Source organism: Melospiza melodia, chromosome 19, assembly GCF_035770615.1.
Source record: "Melospiza melodia melodia isolate bMelMel2 chromosome 19, bMelMel2.pri, whole genome shotgun sequence".
NCBI classification, from domain to species: Eukaryota; Metazoa; Chordata; class Aves; order Passeriformes; family Passerellidae; genus Melospiza; species Melospiza melodia.
In genome coordinates, this window is record NC_086212.1 from 8,404,047 (window position 1) to 8,425,730 (window position 21,684).

Sequence of the window (21,684 nt, forward strand, 5' to 3'; positions counted from 1 at the left end):
TGCCTTCACTCCAGCCTTGGGGCAGAGTGGTTGGAAAAAAGCACAGTGGCAAAGGCCCTGGGGTTGCTGTCAATAGCAGCTGAACATGAGCACCAGGTGGCCAAGAAAGTCAAGGAGTTCCTGGCCTCTATGAACATGGCCTGTAGCCAGAAGGCAGCCAGACCAAGGAAGGGATTGTCCCCCTGGCGTGGGTGAGGCCCACACCTCAAGTCCTTTTTCTAGTTCTGGGTCCCTCACTTCAAGAAGGACATGGAGGTGTTGAAGCATGTCTAGAGAAGGGCAATGGAGCTGGCGAAGGGGCTGGAGCATCCCAGGCTGAGGGAGCTGGGGGGGCTCAGCCTGGAAGAAGGGAGGCTCTGGGGGGACCTTCTCACCCTCACAACTCCCTGACAGGAGGGAGCAGCCATGCGGGAGTCAGGCTCTGCTCCCAGGGAACACGGACAGGATAAGAGGACATGGTCTTAAGCAGCATCAGGGGACTTTTATGTGGGATATTAGGAAAGATTCCTTCACAGGAAGGGTCATTGAACCTTGGAATGGGCAGTCCAGGGAAGTGGTGGAGTCCCCGTCCCTGGAGGTGTTTAAGGGAAGACTGGACATGGCACTCAACGCCCTGGTTTAGCTGAAATGGTGCTTCTGGGTCACAGGCTGAACTCAATGACCTCGGAGTTCTTTTCCAGCCTAGTTAATTCTGTGATTCCCGCGGCGGCGCCGCCCAGCAGTGGGGCGGGCCCGGAATGGCGGCGGGGCGGAACGCGGCGCCGAGGGGCGGAGGCGGCGGCGGAGTCGCATTGTCGGCGCACGGTGGGGCCGGTCCTTCCCCAGCCGGTCGGTCCGTCCCCCAAACCGCCCCCCCGGTCGCGGCCATGCTGCCCGGGGCCCGAGCGCTGCGGGCGGCGGGGCTGCTCCGCCCGCCCGGGGCCGCTCCCCGCAGCGGGGCCGCCCGCAGGGCGCGCTGCGGGCCGGGACAGCGGCCGGCGTGGCGCGGCTTTGCGCTGCCTGCGGGGCCCGACCTACGGCACTTCCTGAGGGCAGCTGCCGCGGGGCAGCCGGGACCGTCTGCAGAGCTGCCGCCTGAGCCGGGCTCTATCCCCGGTGCCCCGAAAGGTCTGTGGGTCTTTGGGGTCGGAGCTGTTGGGGTCAGCCGAACCCCCTGCTGTGGCCTCGCTGCCGGGTCAAGGGCAGCCGTAAGGCCGGTGCAGACAATGGTGCTTCCCAGTCGGAGCAGAGTGGGGAAAATGGGATGTTTGTTTGCTTTTGGGGCCCTGAGGGTGTTTTGACGCTAGAAAGTTTAGTTCTTGGCTGCAGAGTCGTGTGTGTTCTACCACCACGGCGTTGGACAGAGAGCAGGTTGCTCTGGCGCCTGCCCGCAGTGTGTGCTGGGCTGTCAGTGGGGCTGTGGCACGGGTAGTGAGTGCCCTGGCGGGGATGGCGTTCACTGCCCCGAGTGTTGTATCTCGGTAAGGACACAGCTGCTGCTCTGCAGTCACAGCCCAGCCCTGCCGTGTTGCAGAGCACACGAGTTTCCCAGAGCCTGCCCTTTTTTATCCCTTGTGGGCTGCAGGTGCAGGCAGCTTTGGTGCTGCTTCCCTGGCTCCAGTGGTGGGATTGAGGCTTGCTCCTGCAGAGCAGGGGCTAGGACAGGTTGTGGATGGGAGCTGAGCAGGCTCCTGTGTCACATGGCCTGTGTTGCAGTGTACCTGGAGACCTACGGCTGCCAGATGAACGTCAGCGACACCGAGATCGTCTGGGCCATCCTGCAGAAGAATGGCTATGCCAGGACAAAGGAGCTGAGCGAGGTAAGGCAGCACCTTGGCAGCTCTCCTGGAGCCCAGCCCTCACGCCCTGGCTGTGCCTGCAAGTCCCAGCTTTTCTCTGGAGTGCAACCCTGGGGGATGTTAGGAGGTTTGCAGTCTGAGTTCTGTGAAGTGAAGGAAGCTGCTTAACAAGTGTGCTAGAAAGCTGTGGGTTGTCTTTTTTCTTTAAACTACTGGGCTCTGTCTCAGTTGGAGAGGGATTGGACACAGCAGGATCCTCCTGTCTCCTCTTTGAGTTTACTTTTACCATTTAGTGAAGACTCTGCTTGTCTTCTGTTTCTTTCTTGCAACTCTTTTTGTTGAAATCTTCTGTGTACTCAGGTAGGTCTTTTTCCCTGAGTTAAGTGAGTTTTAGAGTCTACATCTTTAGGTTTCCTGGGCAGGGCATGAGAATTTATTGTTTGGTTTTGATAGATCCTTCTCTTTTTGTTGCTTTTGATTTAGGCAGATGTGGTTCTTCTTGTCACCTGTTCCGTGAGGTAAGGAGATGTTTGTCACTGGTTTGGGACACTTTTTAAGGAATTACCATTTGAAAACCAAGGCAATAAAGATGTTGCATGAGGAAAGGAATATGCAGGTATAAAACTGGCTATTTAGTTGAGGGTAGGGCTGGCTGGTGCTATGATTTACAACATTAATTATGCCATGAATTGCTTCTCTGGGTAGTGGGAAGTTCTTTGGTAGTATAATCTCTGTGTACATGCCATGGGCAGTGAGAGACATGCACAATTAATGATTTTATTTTAAAATAGTCTATCTTCTCTTGAAGTGACTCTCTAGTACAGGGTCTGTACTTTAAAAATGTGAGAAATATGTTTAGGGGCAACTTGATATAAAGGGAACTTTCCTTGTTTTTTCTGAATGCAGAAGACACCAAATGCTCATTGTCACTTGCAGGGTACCTTGTAGTGTGGCCAAGGCACTTTTTGTCCCCAAGAGCTTAGTCCCTAAAGTGTTTCTGCAGTGGAGATGCTCTCAGGCAAGCAAAGTGATAGCAGATAAGACAGAGCCAAGACATAATCCGCACACCACAAACGCACTCTCAGGTGCCATTAGATTGCCTGCTTTAGCTGAATTCTCCTGACAGAGCACTTGGGCGCTCAGGCTGGGGCTCAGAGCAGGAGCAGCAGCTGCAGTAGCCCGTTGTGCTGGTCCCCAGGGAGAAGGCAGAGCAGGCCATCTGGAACCGTCTGCAGCACCTCAAGGCGCTGAAGGCCCGGCGGCCCCAGGCTCGAGCTCCGCTCCGCGTCGGGATCCTGGGTACGGCCGGGCTGCATGGCCTGAGTCCCGCTGGCAGCAGCCCCCCTGGCCTGGGGTGAAAGCAGCTGGAAGGGCTGCAGGGCAGTAACAGAGAGCACTGCCTCATGAGCAGCCTTCTCCTTTGGTGGCAGGATGCATGGCTGAGAGGCTTAAGGAGGAGATTCTGCACAGGGAGAAGCTGGTCGATGTCGTGGCAGGCCCTGATGCTTACCGTGATCTTCCCCGGCTGCTGGCAGTGGCAGAGTCTGGCCAGCAAGCTGCCAACGTCCTGCTGTCCCTGGATGAGACCTATGCTGACATTCTGCCTGTCCAGACTAGTGCAGGTGGCACAACAGCATTTGTGTGAGTACCTTTTCCCAGTGCTTGTTTCCGTGGCTCTGGTTTGGAAATCTGTGCAGAGTAGATGTGTCAGTGACAGCAGCTGCCCAGGAGATGCTGTGCCTGGCTGCACTGTCTCCCAGAGTGTGTGTGTGTCTGTTTTTGCTGTTGCTTTGCTGTGTGACTGAGCCCTGGAGAGCATGCCCTGAGCTCTGGCTGTTGTGGACTTCTCTCCCTCTCCTTTGGGAATGCTGACTCTCAGCCTGATGCTGCATTGAGTGGTTTCTGTGCCACTGTCTCTTCCTGAAGTCCATGCTTCTCTCATCCCCGGCCTTCTGTTGTCCCCTGCCCCAGGTTCTGCTATTCCGTCTTCTAATGCTCCACTCATTGTAACTTCTGATTGTTTAGTTTTGGTGATAACATTGTCAGACATGAAATCAGACTCTGCTCAGTGTGGCTGTAGTGTGTGGAAGGACAGTGTCATTCTACAAGAGTGGGATGTTGAAAGATCTTTGATCACTGCCAGGCTGCAGTGGCAGTCTGTGCCTCATTAGCTTTTTCCAGCGTTCTTGGAAATGTGCATGAAAAATCAGGAGGCATTAGCTCAGGGCAAGCTGAATCCAGTGTGGATGGTGTGTGTGTGGAGCTGGCTGCAGGCAGCAGTTCTGGGCTCATCCTGGGCAGGATGCAGTGTGGATGGTTCTGCAGGAGGGAGGTGACCTGTGCTTTCCTCTGGGCAGGTCCATCATGCGGGGCTGTGACAACATGTGCAGTTACTGCATCGTGCCCTTCACCCGCGGCCGGGAAAGGAGCCGCCCCATCGCCTCCATCCTGCAGGAAGTGAGGATGCTCTCGGATCAGGTGAGGCAGAGCCTCCTCCCACCTGTCCCAAGCCTGTGGGAGGAAGGGTGGTTCTTGGTAACAATGTTTTCTGTGGTACTTGTAACCTGTGCCTTTATCTGCAGAGATGAGGTTGTGGTGGGGCTCCACCACTGGCTTTTGGAGTCCCCTTGTAATACTCCATGACAGACAGGGATGGGAGGGCTTCTGTCAGAAACTCCTTGCAGTAAAACCATGGCTGCCCTTGCAGCTCAGCCATCCTGCCCAGGTTATATTTCTTCCTCTCTGTATATTTTGTAGGGAGTGAAAGAAGTGACGCTCTTGGGTCAGAATGTCAACAGCTTTCGAGACCTGTCTGAGGTGCAGTTTCAGTCAGTGGCTGCCCCAGCCCTCAGCCGTGGCTTTAGCACAGTGTACAAAGCCAAAGCGGGAGGTTTGCGCTTCTCTCACCTGCTGGACCAGGTCTCTAGGATTGATCCAGAAATGAGGATCCGTTTTACCTCTCCACACCCCAAGGATTTTCCCGATGAGGCAAGTGTAAAATAAACACCTTGGCTTCTGCTTGCAGGCAGCAAGGCAGCTCTGAAGTGTGAGGTATGGGCTGTGCTGCCTTCCCAAACAAAGAGATTGTGGGTTCCCAAACTGGGAACAGCAGCTCCTGGGAGTTGGATGTTGGGGCTAAAGCTGGCAGGTTTGCAGTTTGCTGGCTTTTAATCAGGGAGTACTCTTCCCTTGGCACCCAGGTACAGTTAAGCTGTCTGAGACATCTGATCACTTACCACAGGTCCTGCAGCTCATCCAGGAGCGACACAACATCTGCAAACAGCTGCACCTCCCAGCCCAGAGTGGGAGCACCCGAGTCCTGGAGGCCATGCGGCGAGGGTGGGTCACCATGAGGAGCCCTGTGTCCTGCCCTTTGTTTTGCCTGCTGGTTTCTCCTCACTGATGTTGTGGGTTTCCATTTAGCAAATCCATGTGCTGTTCATTGCAGATACACAAGGGAAGCATATTTAGAGCTCGTGCACCACGTGCGTGACTCTATTCCAGGTACGTGTTCCTTTGGCTTGGTCTGAACTCGACATGGCTGCATCTCACTGTCCTTTCCCAAGTGCAGCAGTCCTGTCTTCCATGAGGGAAGTGTACAGCTGTATCTGTGTTACAGGAGTGAGCCTGAGCAGTGATTTCATCGCTGGGTTCTGTGGAGAGACAGAGGAGGATCACCTGCAGACGGTGTCCTTGCTGCGGGAAGTCCGCTACAATGTTGGCTTCCTTTTTGCCTACAGCATGAGACAGGTGAGTGCAGGCACTGGTGGAGAAGGCTGTTATCTCTGGCTGTGTCCCCTAAACTCCTCAGTGCTATTTCTCACAATAACATATTTTTTAAAAAGCTGATGAAAATCATACCCAAAGACTTGTATGCTGGTAGATGTTGTTTGTCCCGGGTAGCACTTGTAGGGTATGTGGTTCTGCAAGGGCTATTTTGCCTGGGAGGCTTCCAGCTTCTCTGTAGGAGTGTCAGGGTTGGTAACTGCTCAATGACCTGGCTCTGGGGATGCTCCAGGGTCATTGCAGGGAAGCAACTGTGTCAGCAGAGGCTGCAAATACATTATTTGCTGATGAAGAATGTGCTGATGGTGCTGGGCTGGAGCCCAGCTATGAGGGTCTGTCAGTCAAGTCTGGAGAGAAGTGGTGAATTTTTGAGAAGGTATTTCCATGAGAAGAGTGGGTAGTTGGTAAGTCTCCATTAGAATGCTCTCCAGAGTGTATGATACTGCTGGGGAAGAGGACAGAAGGTTGGGAAACTTAAGGAAGCAAAGGGATTTAGATCACCATTCAGTACATAGACTGGAAGTAGTAGAATCTGTTGCCTGTCTATGGACAGACAGGCACAGGCACATCCCACACAGGAGCTGCAAAACTCTTTCACAGCCACTGATACTCAGTGCCCTGCATCAGACCTTCTGCCTAAAAGGTGGAGAAGAAAGATGTGAGGAGCGTGAGGGCATGGCTGGCACTGGAATAGTTCCTTTGTGATACAAACTGAAATGCTGTTGGAATGTGGGAAGCTGTTGCTGGAGGAGCAGTGGGGCTGGCTGGGCTCAGCCAAGGCTCTGGGCTCAGGCTGGGTGCTGAGGGGCTGCTCTGGCTCTGTGTGTGCAGAAGACACGGGCACATCACCGGCTGCAGGACGATGTCCCCGCAGATGTGAAGAAGCGGCGGCTGGAGCAGCTCATTGCCACCTTCAGGGAGGAGGCTGCGAGGGCCAACACAGCACTGGTGGGACAGGCCCAGCTGGTGCTGGTGGAAGGGGTGAGTGGGCCTGGAATGGAATTGTCCTCCTCCTTTCTTGCTGGATCTGAGGCTGTGCACAGCAGTCGCCACTTCTGCCTTCCCTTCTCACTTTCCCCTTGTAATCCCAGGACTCCCAAGACCATTTCTTCACACTTAAACAGACAGCCTGACTTTGCCAGAGCACTGAGCTGAGCACAGGGAATGGGATCAGTTAGGGATGCATCTCTGGCCAAGCACAGAATTTGTGCTTTGGTGTGTGAGTGTCACCCAGCAGCTCTGGACACAGTGATCTGTTCCAGGGCTTGGTTAATGTGGGTTTAATACCATCAATAGTGCTCAATTAATTCCTGAGGCAATAAAGCCCAGCAGTGAATCAGAGCAATTGCCATGCAGGTAATGTTCCCTGTCCTCTTTCCAGCCCAGCAAACGCTCTGCCTCGGAGCTGTGTGGGAGGAACGATGGCAACATCAAGGTGATCTTCCCCGACGCCGAGCTGGAGGATGCTGCTGAGCCCGGGGCTCCAGGCAGGGCCCAGCCCGGGGACTATGTGATGGTGAAGGTGACCTACCTGCAGTGCTCAATTCCTTGCTCAGTGCTGTTCTCTAGGGCAGCTGCTGCCAGAAGAGCCTAAAATTAGAATGGATCCTCCCCAGTGCCTGAAGGCCTGTGCTGTTTCTTTCAGGTGACCTCTGCCAGCTCGCAGACCCTGCGGGGAGTTCCGCTCTACCGGACCACCCTGTCCCGTGCTGCTGCTTCTCACTGAGGGATCCCTGCTGCCCCTGGGTGGAAGCAGCACATGTTCTCCACGAAGAAACAAGGAACTGTGGTCAGGTGGAGAGATATGGTAGAACCAGGAAGATATATATGTATATTAAAATTTATTTATGGAATAATAAAATACATATATATTTTTGCTTTGGTGCCAAGTTATCTGTCATAGTGTGTGCAGGTTCAAAGGGATAGAAGCTGTGTGTGAACTTGCAAAATCCAAGTACTGTGAGATTGTGTATTTTGACTTGCCCTGAGGCTTGTCCCACCCTCAGAGTGCTGCAGGTCTGTCCTCTGACTGTGATCATGTCCTCTGGCACAGCCCAGCCTGAGATGGATGTGCAGAGCAGTTCCTTCCTATGAGCTCAGCTGAATTTAGGAGCTGCAAAAGCTGGTAGTACCTACAAAACACAGCCCCAGTAGCTGCTGGAGAGTGACAGGAGTACTGTCAAAGGGTAGAAAGGCCTGAAGTAACAGAAGATTAATTAATTCTTTCAAAATATTGGCAAAATGCTTGGAAAGGGGATGCAAGAACCCCCACCACACTTGTGTGTTGGAATGTGGCACTGGACTGTGGAATGAAAAATGGTGTTTAACGTGCTCCAGTGAATCTGTTGTGTCTGGGGCTGAAGGAATGCAGCCTTGCCCTGGTACTGGGGAGGATTGGATCTTGTCTGGAGAAGATTTCCTTGTTTCCAGGCCTGGCGAATGTGTGGGAAGAGATGGCTGCTTAAAACATGGGGTGCAGTTTTGTAATCCAAACATCTATGGATGTCCTTCCCTTTGCTTACCAAGAGAATGATTTAAATGGCCAGTAAGTTCTTCAAATGCATCTGACAGTTCCTTGTTTTCATCAGCCTGCAGCTGACCCTGGCTGCGCAATGTCACATTCCAGCCTGCTCTGTGAAATTCAAACAAGGACCTGTGACCTGCACTTGTGAGTAAACTGAGATGTGAGAAAGGATCACCCCTTTTCATACAGATAATCATGTCATTAAAATAAATCCTTGTAAAAGGCTCAAGCCAGTGGCCAGTTTTGAAGGAACAGCTGGTAGCAGGGCAGTCACAATATGAATTTGCAGAATTTTAAAATAAACGTGAAAAGGTTTTGCTCGAAAGACACCTCTCCTGCTCAGCTCTTTCTGGGCTATAATTGTTTCTCTTTGAAAACAGCATGGTTCACTGAATATTCATTAGGCTTCAAGAAACAAATACATTTTGTTTATTATCAGAGCTGAGTCCCTTCTCAGGAAGTGAATCTGCACAGACAGCACTGTCTGTGTGGGCTCTGAGGGACTGACAGGCACACAGGGCTGCTCTGCCCTCCTGCTTCCACATGGGAATGTGTATTTGGCCCAAGTTCACAAACCAGGGCCTGAACCTGTACTGTGAGTGAGGATGAGTCTGTGGTCCAGGGGGGTTTCAGGAAGAGGCAGCAGTTTGGTTGACATCCCAAAGGAAGCAGCAGCATGTATAAGCAAACAGCCCTCAGAGGTGATGGGCAATGAGGCCGAGATGCTTGGCTCATCAAGCCCACTGAGCAGTAGCCAAATTTAACTGCCCTATGGCAAATCTTTCAGCTCATAATTCCCAGGCATTTTGGGATTAGGGCCCAAGCTAGCACTCTGGAAAAAGGGCTGACACCCACCTTTCCCTGCTCATTTTGACCTCCCCAGGAGCGTCTATTCCAAGTGGAAAATACAGACCACAGTGTGCCCTCCCCCCTCCATCCTGCTTTGAGGCCAGCTGTGGCCCTTTTACAATCATTATTTTAAGAGTGGGAGACTAATGAGGAGGAGAGCTGGGTTTTACATTTTGATGAGGAGGTGATGATAATGCTCACTGCACGGGCTCCCTGGGGAGCCATAGCACTCACCATTTGCTTCGCCTCCTTAGTTTTTATTGGCCTCGGGAATGAAGACCGAGGTTCTAAGGCAGCAAAGCATCCATTAGGAAGTGCTTACGGTGACCTTGGAGGCTGAGTCAGTCCTTTGGCACTGCGTGGAAGAAGGAATGTGTTGTTTTTCTTGAGGCCTGGAGGTGGGATGCAGGTTCTGTGTCACTTGTAAGGTTTGCTGCCTAAATCCAGCTATTGGGAAAGCTGGACACCTACCTCGTTTGTGCTCTTGCACGTTTCTGTTCCCACCCTGAGCAGGGATGAGAGCCCTGAACCCTCCCAGACCTCCCATCTCCCTGATGTACACCTGTGCCTTCTGCAGGTCAAAGCTGTGCCCTTGCAGTCAGTCCTGCCCATGGGCAAACACCTCAGGAGGTTTTTGGCAGATCAGGTTTCCCAGTGCAGACCTGAAGTGCGGGGATGACATTTACTTTCCAGCAGCAGCCGTGCCCTGAGGGTGTCTCCTGACACCGGAATTTCGTAAATCACAGCCTGAGCTTTCCTCTCTGCTGGCAGGGTGTGGGTGAGGCTGGACATCACCCGCACACACAAATAGCTTCACCTGGCAGAAAGGTCGCTGGCAGGGAGAACAAGAGCCTGTTTGTTCCCCTGGCCCCCATCAGAGAACAAACTTGTTTGTCCTCAGGTCTTGGCTGTGCTGGGGGAGTGGAGGGACCGAGAGCAGCAGGTGCTCACAGCCCCTGTTCCCTGCTCAGCACTGGCTTTTACTGGTTTAAGGACAGCCTCAAAATTGATCCCCATCACTGCCTACACTCTCCTGCCCAAATTTGCTCCCTTCTCCAAACTTTTGAAGCAGCTTGGGCAGAGCAGTCAGGCTTTTCCCAGTGCCAGAGCTGGCCATGGTGTATCATGTCCTCCCCCAGAACGCCTCGAACTCTGCAGTCTGTGTTCCCTCTGCATGTCCTGGTGCTGGTGGAGGGAAGGATGGATGTTTTCCCTGATGTAAGCCTGTAAGCACAGTTTGCTTTAGGTCAGCTGGAGCTTGCTCTGCTGAGGGGGTGGCAGGTGACAAGGCATTGCCTCTGAGTAATGCCAGCAGCCTGCCAGGCTGTGCCAGGGGAAATGCTTTCCTCCTCTTTTCTTGTGGCTTTTCACTTCAGCAGACAGGCTCCATGTGCCTGCCAGCCCATTCCCCCAGGCCTCCTCCTCCTCCCTGCTCTGGGACTGCTGTGGGCTGGGGGTTCAGGGAGTTTTCCTTCAGCAGTTTTTCATCACCATTTCTGAAGCCAGCTCTTTGCACAGAGCTTTGGGATTTAATGTAACATAAAGAGCTTTCAAAACTGTTTTCCACTTCTAAAAACAATTCTACAGTTCACTCCTTTCTGAAACTGGCAGTGGTTGGGTTCTGGCAGGGCAGGCACAGCTGTTCCTGCAGGCTCCTCCACAGGTGATGGTGAACTCTGTGCTGTGCTGGAAATGCAATGAGCTCTCCATTGCCATTGCTTGGTGCACCCCAGACCAGCCCCAAGCTGCTCTGCAGCCCCCCCAGGTTGGCATTGTGTGTCCCCAGCCTCCCTCCATGTCTGTGTGCCTCCCTGGAGCACTCCTGGGCTGTGACCTGCATGGCAATGACAGAGGTGGTGAGTGGCAGCTCCGAGCCGTGGGGTTTGTGAATTCAGAGGGTACCTCAGTCTGTCACAGCCACTGCTGCTCTCTGGGGCCCAGCAGTCCTGCAGCTTTCCCTCCTCCCTTGTGAGCAATTTATTTCCTTTGCTGACAGACAACTATTGACTTCTCATTCTCCTGAAGATGAGATGTCTTGTCTCATCAGGTTTAAATTAGTTTTATCTTTAGCCTTTCCTATTAATAAGCTCTCATTGCGGTGTCATTACTTGATATCTATTTTCTGATGTTTTTCATTAATGGCTCTATATCTTCCAGATATTTTTTTCAAGTGTTTTTCCCCTGCTGCTGAGTTATTTAACAGTCAGACACAGATCAGAGACATGAAGATGGTCTGATGCTGGTCAGGGACAGCGTGGAATGGCCCAGCACCACTCAGTGTGCAGGGCAGGGAGCTGGGGCTGTGGTGGGGCAGCAGTGGGGCAGCACTGGGCTGTCAGGGGTGGTCATGCATTCCCTCCCTGTCTCTCTGCATCCCTCTGATCCCAGCCTGAGCTCTGACACGTCTGGGGCTCTCAGGAGCACGAGTCAATAGAGTAATTAAAATGCCTCCCGTGAGGCGAAGGTGCTGCAATTCCTTTGGACAGCTGTATCTGTGAAAAACAGAGCGCTGCTTTCTGTGCTTTGTGTGCCTGGCAGGGGCTCTTCCCCTTCAGCAGAACTTCCACCGGGAAATGTGAAAGGGAATTATTTCAAATTATTTCAAGGGGTCCCTGCCCAGGGTCCCTGTTCCTGCTGGGTCCAAGCCACCTTCCCCAGCAGCCAGTGTGGGGCAGCTGCCCCTGCCACCAGGAACGTGGGGCTGGAGTGCTGCCAGCCTGGGGACAGGCAGGGTGGCCAGCCTGGGACAGGCAGGGCTGTCAGCACAAGGACAAGGCTTGGGGCTTTCTCGTTATGGCTCCAAGGGTGTCAAAAGCAAAGTGTTGAAAACACTTTGTTGAAAACACCCAAATCTCAACTTTGTTGCCTTACATTGACTTCTTGCATTGAGGAGGAGGGGAAGGTGTCTGATTCCTGGAGAGCAACCCCAGGGATGACAACAGCCTGATGCACAGTGGCATGTCTAATGGAGCTGTCAGGGTGCTCAGGGACACTGCTGGGGGTGTGTTTGCCACTCACAGAGCGAGGTCATTGTGGGATCCGTCGCCCACCCCGGCTGTGGATCCCATGTAGGAATTACAGAGTGGCTGCAGGATGGGCAATCTGCAGCAGTGCCTCCAGCAGAGGGTCTGAGAGTGATTAATATTCAGCACACTGCTGTGAAAATGAACAGCCAGAAAGGATTGTCCTCCTCCCCTTCCTGCATCCATGAGGACAGTGATGGGAACAGAAATGAGATTCACTGATTATGGGGTTTTGAGACTAAACAAGTTGCTCTCTGGGTTATTTAGTGTCTTTTAATCTGTTCCTTCTCCTTTTCTTTTCTTTTTTTTTTTTTTAATGTCTTCTTTCTGTAATTTAACTACAGGAAGTTTAAAAAGTAATAGTAGGAGGCTTTGGTTGAAGCTATCAGAACCAAACAGGAGGCAATTCTACAACCAGCTTTCCTTTAAAAATGGGAAACATTCTGACATTTCATTAAAGGGAAGATTCTTCCCACAGTTTCTTATCCAAACTCCATTTTGAAAAGCCCTTATAGTGTTGGTGGCAAAGCTTTCCCTATGCCACGCTCAGCAGCCGGTGCAGCAGTGGCAATGCTGACAGTACCCTGGGGTGCTCTGCACAGCACACAGGTGCCAGCGGGTGCAGAAGCCTGGGAGAGGCTCAGACCTGACTCCACAGGGCAACCCAGTAGGGTGAGAGGAACCTCAGGAGAAACCCCATCAGTGCCCTTGCAGCCAGAGCTGGCAAAGATCTGAGCTGCTCCAGAGCCACTTGTCCTGGCACACTGGGGCTGGGTGGTGCCAGCAGCAGGGACATGCCCCATGGCACTGTTTTTGTTAATATTGGTGGGTCAGAGCAGTGCAGGTGCTGCTGCTGTCCCCACAGGGCTCACAGTGGCCAGGGGCTGCCCACTCCTGCCTCGGTGACAGCAGAGGTGGGACACAGCCTGATGGCACTGTGCCACCAGGAGAGGTTTGGGCTTTGGCATTTTGGCTCTAGGGTTACTGAGGAAATATTTACACCTTTTTTTGCAATCATTCACAGCAAGTGAGCCTTGGCACGTTCCTTCATCCTCCTCCTTCTGCTTCCTTAGGAATTGGAAACTGAAGGTGCCCAATGAGGCATTACAGATTCAATAGCTTGGGCCAAACGCTGCCACCCATCCTGTCCCTGTGTGACAGAGCTCTGCCACTGTCATCAAAGGGCACCTGGCATCTGCCCTTCATCTCTGTGCTCTGAGCACACACACAGATCATCAGCCAAGACCCATTCCCTGAGCCCCCAGGTGTGGGTGTTTCTGCAGCCAGGTGCTCTGGTGCAGCCCAGACGTGCCCAGTGCCCACATCTCATTGGCATTGTTACCTCTGCCATTAACTGGCCAGGCAGGGGTGGCATTGGCTGCTCAGGGTATGGTTTGCTCACAGTGGTGAGGTACAGGGACTGAAGGAGCAGCAGGAGAGGCTGGGCTGTGGTCCTGTGGCACTGGTGACACATCAGCCACACCATTACCCTGGGAAAAGAGCAGTGAGAACCTCCAGGGTTTTCAGGGGAACATTTTGCCTCTCAGAAGATGTGAGCAGGAGCCCTGGCCTTGGCAGTGTGGTACCAGGAGGATGCTGGCTGCAAACTCTCAGCTAACAGCACCAGGACTCCCCTGTTCCTGTTGGATGGGGCTCTGGGGCCCTGGGCAGGAGCAGAGGGACCCACGCTGGGCAGAGGCAGAGAAGGATGTGGGTGCTGCCCACCAGGAATGCCCAGCAGAGCCAATGTGGACACTTGGAAATGGTTGGTGGCACACAGTGCTGTGCCAGTGGATCTGGAGGCTGCAGGGCTTGGGCATCTGTCCCTGGCCCCCCTCACCATGCAGCCATTCAGCTCCAGGGCTGTGGCACAGCCAGCCTGGCATGAGGTTTGATGCCAGTGCAGCCAGGAGCAGGCTCCTGTGCCCAAGAGCTTGCTGGTACTGCCCCTGCCCTCCTTGGGGTCCCAGCCCCAGCCTGGGGAGGAGCTGTCCCCCTGGAGCCCCAGGGATGTGTTTGCTCATGTCAAACAGCCCCAGCTCACTGGCAACAGGCACGAGCAGGAATACACACTAACACAACCAGCAGCTCAGGGACAGGGGCAGAATAAACCTGCATAAATACAAATGAGGGGAATATTTATTTGCCACATTGGCCATGTTTCTGTAGCTACTTTAAGCTGTGAGAGTGGGGGTCTGGCAGCCTGGGCAGGGTTTGGGCTTCACTCAGGCCTGTCGCTGGAGCTGCAGCCCCTGTGGTTCCCCACCTTTCCAGCAGACTCACCTATTCAATATTCCGCACATGTGAGTTACTCCTGTAGCTGATGGGAGAGATAAATAACAAAACCCTTGCAAATGCAAAAATCCTTTGGCAGTTTGGAAAGGAACCAAGTCACGTGCTGAATGCAGATGAAGAAAAATCATTTTTATTGTAAGGAGTAACAGAAGGGTGTGAATCTGCCTCAAATCCACCTCACCCACAATGCAGCACGTCCAAATCCACTTGGAGATTACAAGGCAGGATAGCATTCACTCTGATCAGTTCAAAGCGTTGCTGTTTGGGAACAAATAGGCTGAGTGTGCGCCTGGATTAGGCTGGGGGCTTTTTTTGCCTCTTTTTAACAGTATGAAATCACTGGAAACAGCAAAAATCCCTTTTGAATTTGTAAGCCAATCAAGAAGCAGAAGGAGAGCAAAGACAAAGAGTTTACAGCTCATTGAATTTGTCCCTTTTCTCTCTTCCCTTCTCAGAAGGATTTGGGCAGTTGGTGCAGCCTCATGAAATTCCTGAGGTGACCAAACTCTGCCTGACTGTCTGCATCCAGCATCTGGAATGTTCCCTCTGTGCTGAGCCATTACCTGGCCAAAACCCCAGCCCTAGTGAAGCTGGGATGGGTGTGAGGGAAAACCAGGGGATCAAGGGCATCCCTTCATCAGTGAGTGCCACAACAAGTGGTTTGTGACCATTACAGCCAGGAGGGACAATGTCATCAACATGGCTGATCACTGACACAGCTAATTATCAATGTGGCTAATTACTGACTTATCATTATTGGCACAGAGTATCATTGACACAGATAACTCTAGGCTGGACAGAGACACCAAAATCTGAGAAGGCTGAAACATAGAACAGAAGAAAGAGTCTTTTCCTGGTTGGGTTTCTCCATTTTCATGTCTATTCTCCACCTTCTGAGTCGTTTTCCTCCCTTCCCTCCTCCTCCTCCTCCTGGGGAATCGCCTGCAGGGGCACCTGGAGGGACACCAGAGTGGAGATTTCAGGCAGCCCTGTGCTCCCCCTGCCACCTCCCACTCCAGGCAGCAGGGGCAGGGCTTTCCTCACCCAGCCCAGGTTCTGGCACCGGCACAGGTGGCAGCAGAGCTCGGAGCCAGGTCCCAGCCAGCCAATCCTCCTTACCCAGGGCTCTGCCAGTCCTGCAGCTATGGATTGATGCTGGGGTTGACACCTGCAGCTGGGGGAGACACGCCCAGGTCAGTGCACTCCCTTCCCCAGGTGCCCAAAGCCTGACAGTCCCCAGTGTCCCCCAGCACAGCAACAGGCTCAGCAGTGCCTGCTGTACCAGGGGCCTGAGAGGCCCCAGCTTTATGGGCAGAGATGATTTAGTGCCCTCAGGAATACGGCTCTGGGGAAGCTGGGAAGACTTCCAACTCTTCCTTCACTTCCCTATATATTAACTTTCCATGCATATGAAGCTGAGAGCTCTTCCAATCACCTCTGCAAATATTAATTAATCCTCGCAGCATCCTGAGGACCATTATTCACTCTTATTAAGCAAATATTATTAAATCCTTTTATAAGAGGTGAAGTGACTTTTCCAGGGCTGTGCAGGGCACAAGTAGGAGTGCACAGACTTTCTCTTGCTACTGTATTCCAGACCTGGCACTGCACAGGAGCAAAGCTGCTCACATCTGAGCTGGGGGCCACCTCTGAGGACCAGTGACCCCAACACCCCCAGCACTGCCGTGCCCTGTGAGGTGCAAGTGCTCTGTGGGGCTGTTTAGAGATGCACAGCACCTGGCAGCTCTGGCTGCACCCCAGAGCCATGAGAGCCCTCCCCACTCCTGGCCACTCCCCAGGACTGTGTCCCCCATTTCAGCTGCCCCGTTCTGGCTCACAAACACCCGTGGGGATCCCCGTGGCAGCCCTGGGGCTGGACTTACTCTGAAGGAGCCAGTCGATGAAGGAGCTTGGGAATGGGGAATTCTGCAAAGAACAAGGGGGTGTTAGAGCACGGGAAGGTGGAGGGAGGGCAGCAGTGTGGGGACATGGGATGGGACATGGCTCTACCTGCAGATCCAGCTCCACATAGTGCCCAGATGTCACTGGCAGTTTGGAGAAGGCAGAGTAGATTTTCCCCAGAAGCCCAAATGAGATGACACCTGGGGAGAGGGAGAGGCTGTCAGGGCACTGAGAGCTGTCTGAGGGTCACTGAGCCTGCTGGAGCCCTGTGCCCACCCAGAGCACCTGGCAGAGCTGGGAGAGCACTGTCCTGCCCAGCAAGGAGGAAAAACTCCTTGTCCTTCCTACAGATCTCAAACTCCCTGGGGTTCAAAGGCTCCCATGAAAGATGCTACCCTGGAGCTCTCAGGTGCAGATCCCGTCCCAAGGGAAATGCTGGGAAGAACAGGTCTGCAGCAATGGTGTGTGAGGTTTGACATGAACAGAGCTGGGGAGGGGAAGCCCTCTGGCTCTGTGGGGCTGCACCTGGGCGTCCTGGCATAGCCAACTCTTGGCAGCAGCTTGGATCTAGCCCTGGTTAGAAAAACACCTGTAAGAAGAGCAGGACTGTGGTGTCTGGCAGTGGTGGTGAGCCAGGACTGTGCCACCCACAGCAGCTTTGCCAGCAGAGAAAAGCTGCTCCTGCTCCATGCACAGAGCCCTGCTTGCACAGCTCCAGCTCTCCTGAGGACACCTGCTGCCCGTGGAGGTGGCCAGACACAAACCCCCAGGGTCATCCTGAAACTTAATATAGGAAAGAAAATGTAATGACTTACGGTTAAGGAATTGCAGATTAATGTTGATGATGCTGACCCACACGTTCACTAATGGGCAGAGCTGCAATGGCAACAAGTGGCACAGTCTTGGTGAGAGCACTGTGGGTGCAGCAGCACATTCCCCAGCACCACTTGAGTTCCACAGATTTAAATCAGGATGGGACAAACATCCTGATTTCATCCTAGAGCATAGTTCTCCCATGGAAAAAGAACTATGTGATTTGCTCAGCACCCTTCTTAAAATGGCACAGGTTCTACTGAACAAGGTAAAAGATCCTCTAAAAGGCCACTTTGCTCTAAACTGCGCTGTTGCTTCTGTTCAGTCCCACAGGGAACAGCTGAGTATAAATTACCCCATAACATCACATGATGAAATTGAAATTACTCTTAACAAATAAATTCTGACTGTGAGGAAGACCAGCAATTTTCTGTAACTCACTTATGGGCTGCAGGTATGTATCCGTGCATCACATATATATATATATATATATATATATATATATATGAAATGGATATTGTCCCTGCCGAGGGCAGGGGGATTGGAACTAATTAACCTTTGAGGTCCTTTCCAATCCAAACTGTTCTGTGATTCTGTGTGTGTGTAAATCTACCAGGCAGTTCTGGCAGGAGCACTGACTGCAGCTGAAATGCAACTTCACAGCAAAGAATATTCAGACACTCACCAGCGCAGGGACGAGGGACTTAAGAGACTTGTTCAGCAAGCTGCTCACCAGATTGGTGAGGAGGCTGGGGAGGGAAAAGACAGACAAAAATTACCAGGGAAGTTGTCAAAACCCAGGACTTGACATCAAGAAAAAACTGAGCTCCTCTGTAGAGGAGCCCCCTCCTCTTCTCTGACAAGAGATGCTGCAAGCCCAGAGCTCCCCCAGGCTTCAGCAGGAATTACAGATGCTCAGGTCTTTGTTATCTGAATCCCAAAATCTGCTTGTTAGGCTGTCAATCCGTGCCCAGATTTGAGACTGAAGTTCTGCCCCAGTGCCCCAACTGACCCCCACGCTCACCCCTTCCTCAGGCTGACGCTGAAGCCACCAAGGAGGTTGCTGCAATCCTTAAGCACCAGCTTAAGGTCACCAGGGGAGTCCTGGGTCAGGGCAATGTGTGATGTGATGTTTGCTTCTACTGAGGATCCACTCAGAAACTGAAAAATCCTGGAAAAGAGGAAATGGTGTGGAAGGTTATGGAGGAAGTCAAAGCAGCACCAGAGACCAGTGCCTGGGGCAGAGCTGCAAGCAGAGCCTTGGCTGGGACAGTTCAGGGACTTCTCTCAGGCTCCTTCTCCTGTAGCAGATCACAGAACCATAGAATTGTTCAGGTTGGAATTTCCCTCTAAGATCAAGAAGCCAATTATCAACCCAGCACCCCTGCCATGTTCACTAAACCATGTCCTCCAGAGCCATACCCACGTTTATTGAACGCTTCCACGGATGGTGAGCGTCTGTGGAGTGAGGACAGCTGGAAATGGTTCCAGGGAGAGTCAGCAGCACAGCTTTTCTCACCAGCCTGTTGCTCGGTGTTTGTCCAGCACTCAGGAGTGTCCCATCCTCCCCAGCACCCTCATGGCCTCACCCTCCAGCCTCACTCACCCTGGGAAGCGGAGCACCAGCTTCGAGTACAGGTTCAGCACAAGCTCAGTCCCACGAAGAACCTTCCATGACACTCGGGCGTTCTCGAGGTTCAGCACCTTCAGCCTGGGGGTTGACACCAAGGCAAACCCACCTTGAGATGGCAGGACCAGCAGGAGCAGATCCTACAGTCCCATCTCTTCCTGCTCATTGTTTGACCTGTGGATATTCCCAGGTAAAAGTGAAGGCGGGGAAGGACCAATTTCTGCTCTGCAAACAGCCAATCTCAAAGCATGGTCAGGTTTCTCAAGGCCATATCCTCCTGAGTCTCAGCCATCTCCACAGATGGAGATTGCCCCTCCTGCTGTGTTGCCCATGGCAGTGTCACACGACTCCCACAGGTAAGACTTTTCCCATTTCTGGTTGGAAGTTCCCCTGTGGCAGATTCTCATGTGAGCTGTGAGCCTGGGACTGGTGGTTTGTATGAGAGGGAAGGTCTGATCCCCTGGATGTCATGGGCCACCCTGCAGTGAGCCCCACCACGGGGCTTCTGACTCACCAGGCGAAGCGTGTCATCTTCTGGGGGGCTTCACCACCCAGCAGTCCTCCTGCTGCACCCAGCAGTCCTCCTGCTTCACCCAGAAGACCATCGAGTCCAAGCAGACTTCCATTGCCTAGGAGACCTCCTTTTCCAAGAAGCCCCGTGCCAAGCAGACCTGTCTCTCCAAGAAGGCTGTTATTGCCAAGGAGGCCATTGCCAAGGAGACCATTGTTGAGGAGACCATTGCCAAGTCCCTCCCCACCAAGGAGGCCTGTTGCAAGGCCTTTCCCACCAAGGATTCCAGTGCCAACTCCCTCTCCACCAAGGATTCCTGTGGCCAGTCCTTCTCCACCAAGGAGTCCTGTGCCGAGTCCTTCACCAAGGAGTCCTGCTCCGAGGCCTTTCCCACCAAGGATGCCTGTGCCAAGCAGCCCATTGCTGCCAGGCTGTCCTCCTGCAAAAGACAGAATTTCCTTACTATCCTGTCCTTCACCACCCAGACACCCTCCTCAAAGCTGCTTTTACTGCTCTGCCTAGGGTTAGGGTTCTGAAAACCACAAAGCCCCCAGCTCCAGGCACACTGCAGCTGCAAAAGGCATCCCAAGGGGAACACAAAACTGCCACAACATGGCTGCCTCCATGGCTTTTTCCTTGGAACCAGCCTTAGCTTAAGGCAATGTTTGCTGCCTAGAGTTAGGGTTTCAGCTAGGGTTAGGGTTTTCAAACCACAAAGCCCCGAGCTCCAGGCACACTGCAGCTGCAAAAAGCATCCCCAGGGGAACACAAAACTGCCACAACATGGCTTCCTCCACAGCTTTCTCCTTGGAACCAGCCTTAGATCAAGGCTGCTTCTACTGCTCTGCCTAGGGTTAGGGTCACAAACCCTCCCTTTGCCAAATTTTCTTACCTAGGAGGCCTGTGCCAAGGATTCCACCTCCACTGGGTTCAGTTCCTGCACCAATGGGAGCTCCACTTTCTGCTCCAATTGGACTTCCTTTGCCCAGGAGGCCTGTGCCAAGCAGCCCTCCTTCACCAAGGGCACCTGTGCCAAGCAACCCACTTTTTCCACCAATGAGACCAGTGCCAAGCAGACCTGCACCAAGAGAGTCCCAGTTACTGACTGGACTTCCACTCTTGGGAGGATTTCATTGACAGGGAAGGTTGGTTTGGCCACTTCAGGGTGCTCACAGGGAGCCCTGAGCACCCTTGAACAAATCTGTGTTCCTCACGGAGATGGGCCTGCCAGGAGGCAGCTCCCTGATGAGCAGAGGGACGTGCCATGAGCACAAAATGGCACAGGACTGTGCTGTGACTCTGCCCTGGAAACAAAGAACATCTCTGAACTCACCACCACTGGGTTGTGCCGGGTTCAGCAGGTTGAGGAGGCCCTGGGAGGGGGACAGGAGGGCCCCGAGAAGGATGAGACACCAAAAGGGTGGCATGTCCTGGCACAGCACCTGTGGGAAGACTCACATCAGCCCAAGCACCAGTTTCACATGGGTATTGACAGCCTGGGCTCTGGTGCAGCTTTCCATCCCTCATGTACACCGCCCTGGGCTGGCGGGGAGTTTCCTCCTGGACATACAGCCTCCAGACACCATGCCTCCATCCCAGCCCTGACCTGCAGCCCCCTTTTCCCATTCTGGCTATCAGGGAGCAGTGCAAGCCCAATGCCACACTGCTCCAGAGCCATTGGTATCTCCACGCCTGGCTGTGCTCCCTCCATGCAGAGCTGGGTGCCTGACACTGCAGGGAAGTGAAAATGCCATTTCAAGAGAGGAAGAGGGATGGAGATGAGGGAGGAGGACCTTGTACTGAGAGAGACGGATGGCTTCCAACCACTCTGAAATGGCCCTGAAAGAGGAACACTCACAGGGGCACAGCCAAATAAAAAATGACGAGTGTCACAGCTGTGTCCTTCTGCCTGCTGTGAAGAGCACCCTGTGTTATTAAAGCTCAAAGCATGGCCAGAATCAAACTCGCTTTCCCGTGGGCAGGTTGTTTGTTTTTCTCATCTTGTTCCACTCAAGCTGTGAAAAGAGTCTGTTTTCCCTGTGTTTGATCTACCCCCAGCCAAAAGAAAGTACCTTCAAGGACCTTCTGTTCCTGCCCGAGCTGGGCTTCTCAGGGTGACAGTGCAGGCTGGGGAGTGTTTGTTTATGCATGGAAAGAAATGAGAAAATGGTCTCTCTGCAGCACTGCCAGGGGTCCCAGCTCTAGGAGCATTTTCTTGCACAGCTCATGTCCTGAACAGACACCTCAGCTTGTCCCTTCTGAGAAAAACAATGTACAGGGTGCAGATTGCAGAGGTTCAGCACTGAGAAATAACATTATTTAGGTCAGACTGAACAACTTCTTTATCTCTTCCAGATACTTTAAAAAACCCCCTCTATGACAGTTCTCGGCACAATTAAATTAGACTTTAATTCACTCGACTGTCTTTTACATTTTCCCTTTGATCAGCACGTAATGATGCACAGCTCCTGTAGCTGTGATTATTGAACAGGGGAGAAGGAGAGAGGCTCGAGCAGCTTCTATTGAAAATCGTGTCAAATAAAATCAGTGGGATTTGTTGGAGGGGCTCTGAA

The 21,684-nt window shown here is 52.9% G+C and overlaps 2 protein-coding genes across 2 annotated transcripts; one reads left to right on the top strand and one right to left on the bottom strand.

Moving 5' to 3' along the window:
* Positions 1-866: 866 nt before the first annotated feature.
* On the top strand, positions 867-7,440 carry CDK5RAP1 (CDK5 regulatory subunit associated protein 1). The gene is made up of 13 exons (XM_063172349.1): positions 867-1,107; positions 1,696-1,799; positions 2,262-2,296; positions 2,977-3,077; positions 3,209-3,419; positions 4,136-4,256; positions 4,536-4,766; positions 5,020-5,117; positions 5,227-5,282; positions 5,398-5,528; positions 6,396-6,545; positions 6,946-7,086; positions 7,210-7,440. The coding sequence occupies exons 1-13, from the start codon at positions 867-869 to the stop codon at positions 7,288-7,290; spliced, it is 1,701 nt and encodes a 566-aa protein (XP_063028419.1). The 3' UTR covers positions 7,291-7,440.
* An 8,963-nt stretch (positions 7,441-16,403) lies between these two features.
* Positions 16,404-20,536, bottom strand: LOC134427141 (BPI fold-containing family B member 4-like). The gene is made up of 7 exons (XM_063172725.1): positions 20,445-20,536; positions 19,115-19,550; positions 18,577-18,681; positions 17,995-18,141; positions 17,656-17,719; positions 16,973-17,033; positions 16,404-16,423 (listed from the first exon to the last, which is right to left on the bottom strand). The coding sequence occupies exons 2-7, from the start codon at positions 19,129-19,131 to the stop codon at positions 16,404-16,406; spliced, it is 414 nt and encodes a 137-aa protein (XP_063028795.1). The 5' UTR covers positions 19,132-19,550; positions 20,445-20,536.
* Between the last annotated feature and the right edge of the window lie 1,148 nt (positions 20,537-21,684).

Excerpts from the sequence above, each read along its gene's own strand:
- CDK5RAP1 (XM_063172349.1), top strand. The coding sequence starts at position 867 with ATGCTGCCCGGGGCCCGAGCGCTGCGGGCGGCGGGGCTGCTCCGCCCG. Across the intron at positions 1,108-1,695 it reads TATCCCCGGTGCCCCGAAAG|TGTACCTGGAGACCTACGGC; the intron begins GTCTGTGGGTCT and ends CCTGTGTTGCAG. Across the intron at positions 5,118-5,226 it reads CTGGAGGCCATGCGGCGAGG|ATACACAAGGGAAGCATATT; the intron begins GTGGGTCACCAT and ends TGTTCATTGCAG.
- LOC134427141 (XM_063172725.1), bottom strand. Across the intron at positions 17,720-17,994 it reads AGCGTCAGCCTGAGGAAGGG|CCTCCTCACCAATCTGGTGA; the intron begins GTGAGCGTGGGG and ends TTCCCTCCCCAG. Across the intron at positions 16,424-16,972 it reads TAATCTGCAATTCCTTAACC|GGCTCCAGCAGGCTCAGTGA; the intron begins GTAAGTCATTAC and ends GGGTGGGCACAG.